A 14,885-nucleotide genomic window follows, 5' to 3' on the forward strand; every position below is an offset into this window, starting at 1 on the left:
GAGTCACTGACGCTGACCCTGAAGCCCCTTCTCCATCTTAAGATCTATCTCTGACCCCTGGAAGATCCCAGAGCTGAGCCAGGGAGAGAGGAACAGCCAGCTGTTAGCCTCCTCTGGCCTCCCACCCAGGGCCGGGTCCTTACCGGGCGTGTAGCTCCTCCTCCTCAGCAGCAAGCGCCTCCCCCGTGCCGCTCTGCAGCACCTGCAGCAGGGCGTCTGCCTCCCCGAAGCCATGGTGCAGTTTTGCTTCTGTGAGTTCTGTGCTGAGGGAGAGGTTCTGGGCCCCAACTTTCAGGGGGATCTGTTCCCTCTGGGGCCACTCAGGTGCCCGGCTCTGGTCCTCAGGGGCTTGTGGGAGCCTCTGGGACTGCTCTCCAGAGCTACAATCCCATCTGGTCCCCAGAGAATCCACGGTACCTGGCCCTCCAGGAGAGCTATTCTGAGGCCCACACCAGTCGCTAAATTTGTTATGTATGGGGAGGTCCCTCAGACCATGATGTTGGGGCTCAGGAGCCGTGTGCATCTGGGAACCGGGGGGCAGCAGTCCCCCAGGCTGGCAGGCCACAGGCGGGCCCAAGACGCAACCCTGGAGCCCTGGGGTATCAGTCAACTCAGAGAAAGGGCAGGGGCTGTGGCGCTGGAGGACCCCCAACGGACAGGGACCGTCCAGAGCGGGCCGCAGCTCCGCGGGAGATGCTGAGCACTCGCCCCTTTTCTCCGCCCTGCTCTGCCATCCACCTGGCCCCCTTCTGCTCAGCGGGCCACACTCTAGTGAGGCCATGTCCTCAGGCAGAAAGCTGTCAGCCAGCCTCTGGCTCCTGTTCCCCAGTGGAGGGGGCGACAGTCTGCTCTGCACCCCGGCGGTGGTCCTGGGCAGACACTGCCGCGGGGGCTGCTGCACAAAACGGACTTGGAGCTTTGTGCTCTGCTGTGGGTTGCCTTGGGAGCTCACCCCAAAGAAGGGCCTGCGGTCGCCCCCTTCTAAGGAACTTCTACCTTCTCCACATGGAGCCCTTGCTCTCTGAAAGCCATCGGCCTCATCAGTGGTTTGAGAAAAATTACCCACTGGAGGCCAGGGGGCAGGAAGGGGAAGGCTTGGGCTGGACACGAGTTTCTGGCGGCTGTCAAGGGAAAGAGCTGAGGGAGATGAAAGAGACAAGGCACTTGGGGGGATCCCCAACCCTGGGGTGCTGGCACTAAGTGTGAGGATCGGGGAGGAGGCCCTGTCCACCAGCAAGGTGCTGGCGGACCCCTGCTCCTTCTGCACCCTGAGCTCCCCAACAGACTCCACAGCGTGGGGGCAGGGCCCTGGGGAGGAAAACGCACTGAGGCAGGGTCTGCCAACAGCCAGGCAGGAGGGCTCCTCTGCCTGGGAGCTGGGAGGCAGGAGGGCATCTGGAGAAGCCTGGGGGCTCAGAGAAGGCAGGTTCTGCCCAAAGGGGCTTTTCTGCAAGTTGAAGTGGAATGAGGGTACAGGGGCGCTCTGGGGCCTGCAAAGATTGTCTTCTCCCTGAAGATGTAGGGGCCCTGCTGTTTTCCACACTGTCTCCTCTGCCTCTCTCTTCTGAAGTGTCCTAGGAACATGTCCCTTTCCTTGAGACATGCTAGTGAGATCTGAGCCCAGCCCTTCAAGGATCACATTGACCTTCTGAGGGTCGGCTTCTGGGGCCTGGAGGTGGAGAGGTGGTGAGGCCAGGTCAGTCTGGATGCCCTCATCCACGGTGGTCTGAGTAGAGCCGTCCGTCATCTGAGTCTGGGGCACCTCATGAGGGGTGTCCCTCTTGGCATTCCACTCCTTTTCGGCCACACTTGGCTGGGAGAGACTCCCCAACAGCTCCGAGGTGCTGTGCAGGAGTTGCGAGAGGTGGAGAGACAGGTTGTGCATGCTGGCCCAGGAGGCCAGATCTGACTGGGCAGACGAGAAGTCAGAATAGCTCCAGTGGGACCCACAGCCCAGGGTCTGCGTGCCTTGCTCCAAGGTGTCCATCCTGGACTGAGCTATGGGACCACCCACCTCGGATGGATACAGCAGCATAATCTCATCCACTGGACCTGCAGTGCTTCCCTCAGCCCAAGGGGGCTCCCTCCTCAGAAAACCCACTTCATCAGGGGTGCCCCGGAACTCGGCTCTCTCATCAGGACCCTTCGAGGGGGCTGCTCCTTCAGAGCTGATCAGGATGTCGGGGTTCCTCAGGGCAGGCAAGGAACCCCATACCTCCCAGGCCTTACGTGAACCTTGGGCATTTCCAAAGCTGCTGCGTTTGTTCAAAAGGCTCTGGGTGCTGGCCAAGGTGCTGAGGTGGGAGCGGAACAAGGAGCTCTGGTCCTCTAGGCGGCTATCCATGCTGCTCTGGGCCACGTTTGGTGGTGTCGGGCCCTGCGATGTGGAGCAGCGGGAGACACTGACTGCACCGCCAAACACATGCTGCCTCCAGCCAGTGCGCGCAGGCCCCTTGGGATGCCAGGGAAGGATGCAGGGGTTGACGTCACTGGGGCCCAAGAGCAGGGCTCCTCTGTCCACATCCATGGAGTGCCACTCCTCTGGCCTGGCTTGGCCACCGAGTCTCTCTGGCTTTCCTGACTGGGCCTGTTCCAGAGCACCAGATGGATGGACGGACGTGAGACTGGGGGTTGGCATTCTCGAGAAACCTGAAGTCGCTGAGTAAGGCAGGGGTGCGGGTGGCAGGGGCCTGAGATCAGCAGCAATACTGTCCAAGTCAGAGGAGGCTTCCTGATCACAGCCCTCAGCATTAAGAGACGTTCTCACCGCAGATTTTCCTGAGGAAGTGCCCCTGGGGTGTGAGGTCCACAATCGGCTGGGCTCCATGATATCCTCCTCTGTTGGGGAAGGAGGCTCCACACTCAAGTTCAGCTCCTGAAGAGACTGGGAAGAGCTGACCACAGAGAACTGTGGTCTGGAGTATTTGCGACCAGAGAAGACTGCAATTATAGGACGTGCACCCCGGTGGTGGGGCGCCGGCTGCTCCCCACCAGAAGAGGGCTGCCTGGGGCCCTGCGCTGCTGGCCAGTATGCTCTGCGTTGCCCTAAGGAGACAGCGGCTGAGTCACCAAACCTGGGCGAGATCGTCTTGGACACAGGGGACCTGGCCACCATCCTGCCCTCTCTGTCTGCACCTCTAATCTGACAGCTGTCCGAGCCACCTTCATCAGCACATGGGGGACTCCTGACCCCCGCAGGGTCTTCACAGCCACCTGCAGCCTGGTCTCTCTGCTGCTCTTCCTCCTCCCATAGACTGTCAACCTGAGATCTGGAGATACACTTTAACTCTGTTACGAGTTTGTCTTGGGGATGCAAGCCACCATGATCCCTGGACCCTGGGGCAAGTTGTGGCTCTTCTGGAAGGCATCTGATGTCATTTCCCAAACATCCCTGTTGTAGTCCCTCCAGCAGCTCACTCTCAACACATCGTTCACTTAAATTCAGGGTGTGTGGTCCCCCCAGTGCTGCTGGCTTGGGTTGAGAGCCCTTCACACCCTGGCCCCCCACAGAGCTGTCCTGCAACCTCCCGGGTGTATCGCAGCACTTGCCCTCAGGGAAAGGGAGAGCCTCAAGCTTGGCTTGGACTTTCTTCTCGGCAGCCTTCTTCTCAGGATCCCCTATTGACCTGGAGCTCCCATCAGTGAGCAAGTGGCTGGGGGAGCTCGTCCTCATGTCGGGGGCAGCAGGGGAGCTGCAGCCCCCAGTCAGAGGCAGGACCGCAGTGGCGGAGGCCTCCAGGGTGCTGCCGTCTGCTGGCCCCAGCTCCACGTTAATGCCTTTGGGCTCAAGGCCATGCGCCAACAGCACGCCAGGTTTCCCGCCATGGCCCTCTCTTCTCTCCATTCCCCAGGCCCTGGAGGGGACCCTGGAAGGGTGGTGAGGGTGTAGAGGGGCCGTGGAAGCCCCCCTGCCCAGGTCACCATCTCTGTAACACAGTGAGGTGGAGGAAGGGGAGGAACGGGCAGCCCAAACAACAGGTTGAGGGCTGCGCGGCTGCCAGCAAGGACCAGATCTACTCTCTTCCTGGCCCTGGGATAGGCCAAGGGTCTTGCTGCCACCAGGGCTCCATGAGGAGACACCAAAACCCAAGTCTTCCTGTGGGCATCTACTCAGGGCCTCCTCTCTGACTCCCCTGGGGCTCTGATCCGGCAACAGAGCTGGCCTGGGACCTCCCATGCCAGCCCTGCAGGCTTCTGCTGGCCCAGAGCCAACACTCCCTTCCCGCTTCACATGTGGCTGTGGGGGAGCTTCCAGTCCAACCCCTCTCAGGGCTCCAGGCAGGACAGTACCCTGTTTGGGGCTTGCCCTCCCTTCTTCTAAGCTGGTGGAAGCCTCGAGGCATTGGCCCTGGTCTTGGTTAGGCTCTGAGAGGCTGGTTGAATTCTGAACAACAGAGATCACAAGGTGACTTTCAAAACAGGTTGTTCTTCCTCCCTGTGCAATGGCTTGGAAGTTATCTGAACCTCCTCCCCACGTGCAGTCCAGAGTCCCAGGTTCTTGGTGGGCTGGGCTGCTCTCCTGATGGCCAGGGAGCATGCCCTCGGCCGCAGCCAACGCCTCTCTCCCCTGTGCAATCTGTCCAGAATCCTCAAAAGGGGCCTGAGGAAGTGAGGCAGCCACTACTTCACCTGTCATCACCCTCCTGTCCTCCTCCCTGGAGGCTGCTGAAGAAGGAAGACTATCTGAGCCCAGAGCATCAGCAGAGGGAGGCGCTCTGGTTGCTTCTTTGTTTTTCTCTGTGATTTCAGAAGAGCTTGTATGACACATAGATTGTTCACCTGCTCCCAGGAAACGCTCCAGTTTTCCGGTGCAATGGCTCCCACCTGGAGTAGGCTCAGTGTGGGAGGGAGTCCGTGAGGGACGCTGTGGTCCCATGTCAGTGTCAGTGCTGGGCAGAGAATGGAACCTGTCTGCAGAGGCGGGTATGGACTGAAGGACAGTTGTCCTCTTGTCAACTGATAGGTGTCCTGGTTCAACGGAGAGAGATGCCATGTGATTCCGTGCTTCAGGTTCATTTGTGGTCCTGTTGGCCACTGACTGGCCCATTTGAGGACACTGCAGCCTGCCGGGGGTACTTGAAGAACATTCAGGTTCTAATAAAGTCTTGATGGAAGGCAGGACTGTGCCCCCAGCCACCACATCATAAAGCTGCTTCCCCTGAGTCTTTGCCTGTCCCGTCTCCTCCAAAACAGCCAGGCTTGTGGGTGGCTGAGCAGAGGGCTCCGGCTGAGGCCCCACTGGTGGGGACACAGGTGCTGAGAAAGCCCCACCAGCAGGACTGAGGTCCTCGGCCTCCGGCCTTACCTCTCTGCCTTGGTTGTCTCCTTCTTCCAAGGGGCTGCCAACCCTCCTCTCAAGCAGGCTAAAGGCCGCATTCAGGACACCAGCTCTGTCTGGTCCTCTTGGTTCAGCTGCCTCGGCTCTGGAAGGAGAACCTATCCTGCTACCCAGGCCCATCGAGCTGCTTCTAAGGTCCCCTCCCTGATCTTGAGGACCAGTGCTTGCTGACCCCTTGCCCTCTGCCCCCAGGGGAATGCTCCCTGGTGCACTGGATTGACCACGAGGTCCCATGGCCATGGATGTCACAGATCCAGGCCAAGCAGAGTACACCACAGTGGAGCCCTGTCTGTCGTCTCCCTGCAGGCTATGGTGTCCGGACACTCCACTCTGGTCCTGCTGCCCCGCTCCAGCTACCAAGGGACTGGTGGGCATTTTCAGCATGGTAGGATCCAACACATAGTCAACAGAAGAAATGCCTAGAGTATTAGATGCATAAAGATAGCTTCTTGGCAGCCTTGTTGAATTCAAGAGCAAGGTATGACTCAGGTCTTGGCGAGGAGCCATACAGGAGTCTGGCTGGCTTGGTGACAGGCCAGTCTTGTGGCTGAACAGTGTGTGCACACAACGGTGGCACAGGCCAGGGAGTCCCTGAGTCAACGAGACTGTGTTTTTTTCCTCTAGGCTCCCTCTTTGAGCAGCCATCTCTTCCACTCTGCCTTGAACTGCTGGCTCCTCTTGCTTAGAATAATGGATGCACTTGGCAGGATGGCTTTCTTGAACACCCTCCACAGTCTTCAGTTCCTCCAGACTTCCCAAGCTGCGGGGTTGATGTCTGAGGTGCACTGCATTCACCACCTTGCCCTCCTCAGAAGTCCCCTCGGGCCTGGGCTGCAATGGCAGAGCTCTGGCTGACGCTTTCATCCTCGGGTGAGCAGAGGCATTGGTGCATTCTCTGCAAACTGTGCACACCCCTAAATAACCACCAGAGTCCTTGGCAGGTGTGTCAAGCACAGCTGGGTAGGTGTGCCCTCTCACAAATCTGCTGCCAGGTCCCCGGGGATCAATGCTACCATTCACCTCCACTTCCCCAGCTTCATCATCCCTGCAGATAACATTGTCTGTCCATTTGGGAGAAGTCGGCTGATCCTTGAAGGGCGGGTAGCTTCCAAAGCTGCCTGTCCTCAGCACGCCCTCAGCCGTCTCCTGGTCCTGTTGGTACTGGAAGATGAACTCCTTGCCGACTCCTGGTGGGTGGGAAGCGTGCAGCTGCTTACCCTGTTTGGATTCAATTTCTGAGATACCATTCTCCAGCTGCATCACACTCCTAATTAGCCTAGCCATCTCATCAGCATTATTAACTCTTTCATCCCATGTCTTTCCAGGAGGTGGTTCTTTGGGATTTGCTTTAAGCGCTTTTCCAGGGACTTTGCATTCGCTGAGGTTTCTTTCCTGAGAGCATGTAACTGACTGGAATTGCTCATATGTGGACTCAGTCTGTGAAAGCCTAAACTCTTCTGAGCCGTCTTTGGAATGGGGTGCTTTTCCAAGAAGCCCAGTTCCATTCCTCCGTTCCTCCTTATGGGCTGGACTCTTACCCAGGGCCACTGTCTCTGGGCTGCTTACCTCACGACGTACTGATCTAGACTTCAAAGGAAGAGCAGCATTCTGTGGCTTGTCCTTGTCAGGGGCTAAATAGATGGTTTTACAGGTGAAATCAGACCTAACCCTGGAAGGAAAGTGTCTCTTCGCGTCAAAGGCCTGGGCCTGTGTGAGGACTGCGTTCTGCCCCTGCTCTTCTTCCTTGCCCATCTCAGATTCACACGCAAGCAGAGGCTTCCCTGACCCAGAACTGTTTGAGGAGACACTGCAGTGGGACTGCACAGGAGCCTTTGCTCCCTGCTTGAGCATTGCAAGACTGTGTTTATTTAAAATTCCAACTTGATTTTCAAATTCACATACTTTTATGCTGGTAGATGGGAAAAAATGTCCCTTCTGAGTGACAAAAAAATAAACCGAATTATGGCTTCTTTCTTTAACCTTTCCAAGGCATTTCCCTTTTTCTCTGCAAACTTCCTTGGTGTTCAAATCAACTGGCCTCTTGGCTGCGACCTGCTGAGATGATACAATCTTGGAATTCTGGTTTTGTAATTGTACTGGCAACTTATTCTCCACATACACATTTTGGAGGACCTGGTGCTCATGTCCAAAGCCCCAGGCTTCCCTGAGGGGTGGGGAGGGCACCCTTGCTTCTCTGCAAGCTGGAATTTCCAAGGCAGTTTCTGTCAGGGCATCTCGGCTTTTGGTCACATAGAATGTTTCCAAGGGAGGTGGCTGCAGGGAAGACGGAAGTGGATTCCAGGGAGCAGAGTGAAGGTAGAGCTCTGGGCCAGATGGAAAGGGGCAGGAAGGCCTGCTATGTCTTCCACCCACTTCCACGGAGCTCTCCTGGGAGTCTGTCTTCTCTTCCTGTGGGGGGCAATGGCTGTTCTGACCTAATCGCCTCGCTGGGCCTGCTCTCTTCTTCCTCAAAGGAGCCCAGCCTCGGGGCCAATGGGGGTCTTTGGTGGCTATGGTGACAATATGGTGACAAGGGTTCTTCAGGATGAAACACTCATCAGAGGACGTCATGAGTCCAGGTTTCTTGCTGCTCTGAGAGGACTCCTCCAAGCTGCTCTTTCTGACTCCCTGTGCTGCCGTCATGGGATATGCCATCTTGTTCTTTGCTACAGAGACCTGTGTGTTTGTAGGTCCAGAAGTCAACGATTCTACATCTGCTGAGTAAGTTCCACTATGACTTACCTCTTTCTCACTAGTTGTAAAGAAATCTGAAGTACCTTCTACCTTGACATTCAGACTGTCCTGTTCTTTCTCTGCTCTCAAACACCTAATTTTGGACAGATGGGTTGGAACATTGTTGAAATCTGGGCTGCTAGATGCCCCAGGACCAACTGGCAATATAGCATCTCCTCCCCTGCCGGACACTTGAATCAGCGAACCAGAGTCTTCCTTAAGGGAGGGGGAAACTGGTCTGGGGGCTCCCGTGGCCTCCAAAACAGGATGAGACAGTTCAAGGAGGTACTTTTGCTGGAGGGCAGCCCAGTCTCTCTCACAGGCACTGCCAATATAAGTAAATGAGCTGGCAGAGGCAGCCAACAAGCTGGACACACTAGAGTTGGATGTTTCAGAGACGCCTTGCTGGGCCGTCTCAGGGACCCCACTGGCTTGAAAGGTACCCTCAGCTCCTGGCTGAAGAAGGCTGCAAGGGTCCCAGAGGGACACAGACCCAGAAACAGGGTCTGTATACACACTTCTAATGCTGCAAGGCAGCTCAGTGCTGGCTGGGGGCAGTGTGGAGCTGAAAGGCAGGATGGTTTCTGTACCTGGTGACTCGAGTTCTTCTGTATTGAGCCAGTATCCAAGCCTTTCCCAACCGCAGCACTGAACCTCCTGGGTGTCGGGACTTGGACATAAAGAATGTAGGGGGCTGCTGGGATTGATCTTGGAGTCACAGGAGAACCAGGAATCCATGGACACCAGAGGGCTCCCTCTGGAGGGCTGCACGTCTTGGAGAATGGTGGCCGGTTCTGTGGGGCCTCCCTCCACGGCCACCTCAGGCTGCTCACAGGGAGGCTGCGGCTGGGGTTCCGGGTAAAATGAACTGCTCACTGGCAAGATGGCATCTAGTCTGGTGGCTCTTCTGTGACTGATGGGACCAAGCCTGCACACTGCCTCCTGGCCCCCTGCAGGCAGAATGGGGCTCTGCAGGTGCCAGAAAGTCTCCGTGGGCATCTCATCTGCTGAACCAAAGAAAGGCTTTCCTTGCCAATGGTCCCCTGGTTCTTCTTCAGCATCGATCAGGCTGTCGAGGGAAACACTCCTGTGAGCCAAGGTGAATGGTCGACTGCCTGAGGATGTGGTGAAGCCCCTTCCAGAGGCTCGTGCTCTGGCCTGGCTGTGGCCACAGCCGCTGGTGAGGTAACTGTGTCCTGGGCTGTTCCGTGGGTTTCTGGGCCCCTTCTCGGCCAGCGAGTCCTCAGATATTTGGCTGTCGTCACTTTCAGAGTTGTCTGGCTCTGGGAGGTCCTGCTCCTTCCCCTGGGGCTCTTCCAGCTCCAGCGGCGCTGGCAGGGCTGTGGCACAGACACAGGAGAGAGAACCTACTGAGTAACCGCTATCTGCGTCAGGTACATCACCACCTTTTTCTCTTGCAAGAGCCACTATGGGGCTGGAGTCTGAGTGAGGCCATGGTGTCTGGGTCCCCCACTCTGTGCTGCCTCTTCAAAAGGCTGCCATGAGACAAGCAAGAGGACTTTTCAACCCTAGCTGCCAGGACCCTCTGCTGTCTTTTTGATGCCCCGCTTGGAGACGGTGGTATGAATCCTGCCCAGAAAGTCTTGGCTGCCTTTCCATGCCCAAATGTCTATTTGGATCCATGAAGATGTGAGGAACTGCAACTGGCTCCCTCAACTGCCTCGTGGGCCCAAGGTTCCCTTCTGTTCACCACCCTGCTGGTACGTGTCCTTAGCCCTCCTGGTCTGAGTAGAAGGGGTAAGGACCTTCAGTTTATCCCACGGCTTTCACTTGTGAGCTGACTGGCCCAGGGATACTAAACTCTGGGCCACCATCTGACGGGGCTGCTTACCCATTCTCTCCACTTCCTGGACACTGGCTGACTCTGAGCTCTCGGTGAGACACGTGCCCAGGGGTGAGGCTCCCTTCCAGGCCAGGGCCTTCCTGGCTGTGCCAAACTGCCCCTCGCCTGAGGAACAGAGGGCATGCTGGATGAGATGCCCTATCCTTGGGGGGTAAGAAGCAGCCAGGGGCAGATACTCTTCTGATAATTGCTCAGTAGGGTCAGGCATAGGTGGTAACGTGGTGGAGCGATCCCGATTCAGGAAAACACTGTGGAGACAAGGAAAGCCATCTCAGAGGCCAGAGGTCCCTACTTCCTGCTGACGGAATATAAAGTCCCCCTTAGTTTGCTCTGAAAGAGATTTAAATCTAGGCCAGGGCTTCCTTGGTGGTTCAGTGGTAAAGAATCTGCCTGCCAATGTAGGAGACACAGGTTCAATCCCTGGTCCTGGAAGATCCCACATGGTGCGGAGCAACTAAGCCCCTGAGCCACAACTACTGAGGGTGTGCTCTAGGGCCTGAGAGCCACAACTACTGAGCCCACATGCCACATCTACTAAAGCCTGTATGCCCTAGAGCCTGTGCTCCACAACAAGAGACGCCACCACAATAAGAAGCCCATGCACTGCAACCAGAGAGTAGCCCCTGCTTGCTGCAACTAGAGAAAAGCACATGCAACAATGAAGACCAAGCACAGTCAAAAATAAATAAATACAATTATTAAAACTAGGTCCCTAAAGCCTTTTGGGCTTCCCTGATAGCTCAGTTGGTAAAGAATCTGCCTGCAATGCAGGAGACCCCGGTTGGATTCCTGAGTTGGGAAGATCCACCAGAGAAGGGAACAGTTACCCACTCCAGTATTCTGGCCTGGAGAATTCCATGGACTGTATAGTCCAGGATTGCAAAGAGTCGGATACAACTGACCAACTGTCACTTCATTTCATGGCCTTTAGGGTCAGAAGAAAGCTCTACAGGTACATAAGGCAACTTCAGACTAGAGCCCTGGCTCTTAAAGTAGCCCTGAGTACACTGTGTTCCTCATTTTCTTTACTTATAAAAAGGTTGAACGGAATCCAAATCGAATCACGCCTTTAGGGAAAACTTCCAACATGAGGAACTGAAGCATAACTTAAACAGCTCTGCTGTTGCTGCTGCTAAGTCACTTCAGTTGTGTCCGACTCTGTGCGACCCCACAGACGGGCAGCCCACCAGGCTCTGCCGTCCCTGGGATTCTCCAGGCAAGAACACTGGAGTGGGTTGCCATTTCCTTCTCCAATGCATGAAAGTGAAAAGTGAAAGTGAAGTCGCTCAGTCATGTCCGACTCCTAGTGACCCCATGGACTTCAGCCCACCAGGCTCCTCCGTCCATGGGATTTTCCAGGCAAGAGTGCTGGAGTGGGGTGCCATTGCCTTCTCCTAAACAGCTCTACAAGGAGCCAAACAAACAAATCTATAAAGAAGCACATCGTATAGAACTGGCCCACTTTAACAAATTAATGATATGAACAAATTATTAAAAAGCAAAAAAGGATGATTAAAAGAAACTTGAAGGATATAATAACCACTTGCAGTGTGTATAAACTATTGGATCTTAATTTAACTATAAATATATATTTTGAGGCAACTAGAGAAATCTGAATATGGCCTAGGTTTTTTATTATACTGAGTAATTATTTTAATTTTGTTGGGTGTGACGACAATATGGTTACAAGGAAAGCCCTTATTTTTCAGAACTGTATACATTTGCTGTAGGATTGAAATGACATACTGTATAGGAGTTGTTCTAAAATACTTCATCAGCAAAATGAAGAAGGGGAGACAATGCAAATCGTGACACTTGCTGGGTGACAGGTGCATGATTCTTCCCACCTTGTGTGTTGGAAATGCTTCACACACTCTGAAGACTAAGAGTGATCGGTGAGCAAACGTAACACTGACAGACATTAACTGCACCTAATATGTGCGAGGCCCCCTGCTAGACCCAGAGCACATGAAGAGGTGGACACAGCCGTCTGTTCCAAGCAGTCTGGGAGACAGCATATCCTCACTTGACTGAACATGAGGAGTGAAGGAGAAAAGAAAAAGGAGGATCCCAAACTGAACCAGGAGTCAGAGAGACAGTGCTCCGTGTGCTCAGTATGGTGCGGGTTAAGACACTGACTGGAGCTGCTGGTTGGGTGGGAGGGGAAGGGGGACTGGTGTGGGAACAGACTGGAGGGGCAGCACCTACACAAGGAGGCATATGTGGACAGCCACGGTCTGGAGCATGGGGAAGACGAGGCTGAGATTCTCCCTCAGGAGATGTCACCAAAGAAGCAAGAGCTGCCGCTCAAAGTGGGGCAGGAGCAGTCTTAGAAGAGTCCGACTATAGAGAAAGAAGAAGAGTGGTAGGAAGAAAGAGAAAGTGATGAGCAAGAGAAGAGCAAACACATCTTTCCATTTCACAGCTGGAAGAAACTGAGGCCCTGGGAAGGGGCTGTAAACCTCAGCCGGTGCCTCCAGGCGGCCTCTGTGGGCTATACCTGCGCAGCTGGGCTGAGTGCCAGCCGCAGGGCCTTCGGAGGCGCAGAGAACTGCAGCTTGTCAACCTGCTTCTACGATGAGGCCCTGGGACCAGGGCACCAGGGTGGAGGGCTGGAAAGGGGGTCCTCTGGGGGCGGTCATCCTGGAGCCAGCACAGTGCCCTGAGCTGCTCCGGTCCCCTGTGGACCTCCAGCAGCCTCTGCTTCTTGATGATCCTCTCCAGTTTGAATGAGGCTCTTTTCTGTTGGACGTTCCGCTTGTGTCTCCACAGGAACTGTGGGTGCACCACCTTGCTCTGGCTTCGGACCTGGGGGGACGGCTGAGTCTTGGGGTCTGTCTGGCACCACGAATCAGAAGGCACTGCAGCCTCAAGTTCTTTCTCTGCTGCGTGGTCTTGCTGCAGCTGCTGCCACGAGCTGGCCAGCCAGGTCTCTCTTCTGAGCAGCCACTGCTGGTCTGCAAACCAAAAACACCCCAAGAGAAGGTCAGCCCTCCCTCCGTCCCTGGACTCAGGCACCTCTGGCCACAGCTGCACCTGCACAGAGTGAAGAGCTGGCCAGGTTGACAGGGTGGGATGAGGGCCACAGGGCCCTCTGGGGCAAGAGTGACGGCCCCCCTGACCACACGGCAAGGGGATGTAGCCCCTGGCCTCAGCAGGGCAGTGGGCACACACATGGGCCAGTAGCAGAGCCTGGACAAATGTGTGCACACGAATGAGCAGGCAGAAGAACCATCACCCCGATGAGGGGCCAAAAACAAGGCTGTTTCCTTATTCTTGCTTTCAGCCCCTTGTAAGAGCCTCTGGTCTCTAAAAGAGGGGAGAGAATCCCTAATACCACAGATTCCATCATATCACAAAGAAAACAAAGGAAAGAATACAGAAGGCGGGGGGGCACAGAGAGATGGGAATGGCAAGCAGGCTCCTACCGTCTTCAACCCGCAGGCCGGTGTGCAGCTGTTCCGGCTCCGCTTCCTGTTTGGCTCTAATCTGTCCCACTAGGATCTGCTGCCTCACATCCCCCACGAGGTGCTGCTGCTGCTGTGGGATCTGGGTCCCGCAGGGTGTCTCTCCAGCCCTCAGTGGCCAGTGGTCCTTGTCACTCTGCTCTCCCAGCGCACTCCTGTCACAGGGGCCGGGTCACCCGGGGGAAATGCAAACACAGCTCAGTACAAACCACAGTGGCCTCAGCCCTCTCCCTTGGACAGGGCACAGAGGGCTCCGGGCTCCTGACAGCTTGGGACACACCGGCACGGTGTCACAGGCAGCTGGTGATGTCACAGTGCGGGAGGAGAGAGCAGTCCTGAGGCTAGCAGATTCCTAGGCTGTGGGCTCAGCAGAAACACAGGTTCATTTTGGTTAAGGAAAACAGCAAAGTAAAGTGGTTGTTTTAAAAAAAAAACAAATTTAGCTAAATAAAGAAACCCTATCATTCAAAAAAAAGAAGAGAATAAAAAGGTATCTGCTGAAAATGTGGTATAATGAGAGTAGAGCAGAAGTTCTGGGAACATGGTGGGAACGGAACTTCTCATCCACATTCAGAGCCTACGACTGCACCTCTCGATCTAGTAGTGGGAGGAGAGGGAACTCAGATGTACACTGACCTCCATGTGCCCCAGGGTCCCCAGGGGAGGGCTGGTCTCAGGGACCGAGCCCTGCAAGAGGGTTCAAGACCTTTAGGCTCAACCTCACCTCTCAGAGACACCTGCTGATGTGTTTACTGGTGAAACTGTCCAGGATGTGTTTAGATGTAGTGGGGAGGCATTGGGAACATGTTGGGGATGTGAATGAAACATGATTTAGCCATGAGTTGATCATTTGTAGTACAGCTGAATTTTCCAATAATACAAAATTTTAAAAGGTTCTATTGGCTTGTACAAGGACTCAGATTCATTCCCCAGCACCTCTACCAAAAGAAGAAAAAGAAAATTCTAGACTCAGTCATGCTTTACTCTGCCACCAGGTTCCTACAGGACTGTGGACGGGTGCCCAGAGCCTTCCTCTGAAGACTGACAGCTTCTCCCCTCATGCTAACCTCTCCCTTGGTCTCACATGCCTTCTATGCATGGGCCTCCCATGCTGTTTCTTCAGGGCCTCTCCATTCCTGTCATTCAGGTTTCTAAAAGAGCCAAATGCATGGCGCTCTGCTCTGGGGTCAGAGGGGAAGCATCCAGGAAAGTTCAGTGTTTGCTGGAAGCTGACACATAAGCTGGATCTGGCCGTGCTTAGCCTACCCTCGGCCCTCATTCCAACCCCAGGAGCCCATGGCTCTCAGGCTTGGAAACTCTCTCAGTGACTTGACACCAGAAGCAGATGGCAAACTGGCTGAGCAATGCACTCTGAGGAGTCCACTCCACTTAGGAGATTTACCACCTTGTAGAGAAGAATGAAAGCAGAGGTCCAAAAACTACAGCCTGTGGGCCACATGGTCCACAGCCTGTTCTTGTGAAT

At 55.1% G+C, this 14,885-nt stretch overlaps 1 protein-coding gene across 13 annotated transcripts in view; it reads right to left on the bottom strand.

Moving 5' to 3' along the window:
• Positions 1 to 14,885, bottom strand: part of STARD9 (StAR related lipid transfer domain containing 9) — a 118,234-nt gene that overhangs the window by 20,132 nt on the left and 83,217 nt on the right. For 12 of the 13 annotated variants that reach the window (XM_044925146.2, XM_044925145.2, XM_025295833.3 and 9 more), the window contains 4 exons: positions 13,364 to 13,557; positions 12,436 to 12,892; positions 9,924 to 10,183; positions 144 to 9,411 (listed from right to left, as the gene is read on the bottom strand). In XM_044925146.2, coding sequence (XP_044781081.2) covers positions 144 to 9,411; positions 9,924 to 10,183; positions 12,436 to 12,892; positions 13,364 to 13,557 — 10,179 coding nt within the window. The remainder of the gene's footprint in view (positions 1 to 143; positions 9,412 to 9,923; positions 10,184 to 12,435; positions 12,893 to 13,363; positions 13,558 to 14,885) is intronic. The other variant, XM_044925151.2, reaches the window with a different exon arrangement.

This window comes from Bubalus bubalis, chromosome 11, assembly GCF_019923935.1.
Source record: "Bubalus bubalis isolate 160015118507 breed Murrah chromosome 11, NDDB_SH_1, whole genome shotgun sequence".
Lineage (NCBI taxonomy): Eukaryota > Metazoa > Chordata > Mammalia > Artiodactyla > Bovidae > Bubalus > Bubalus bubalis.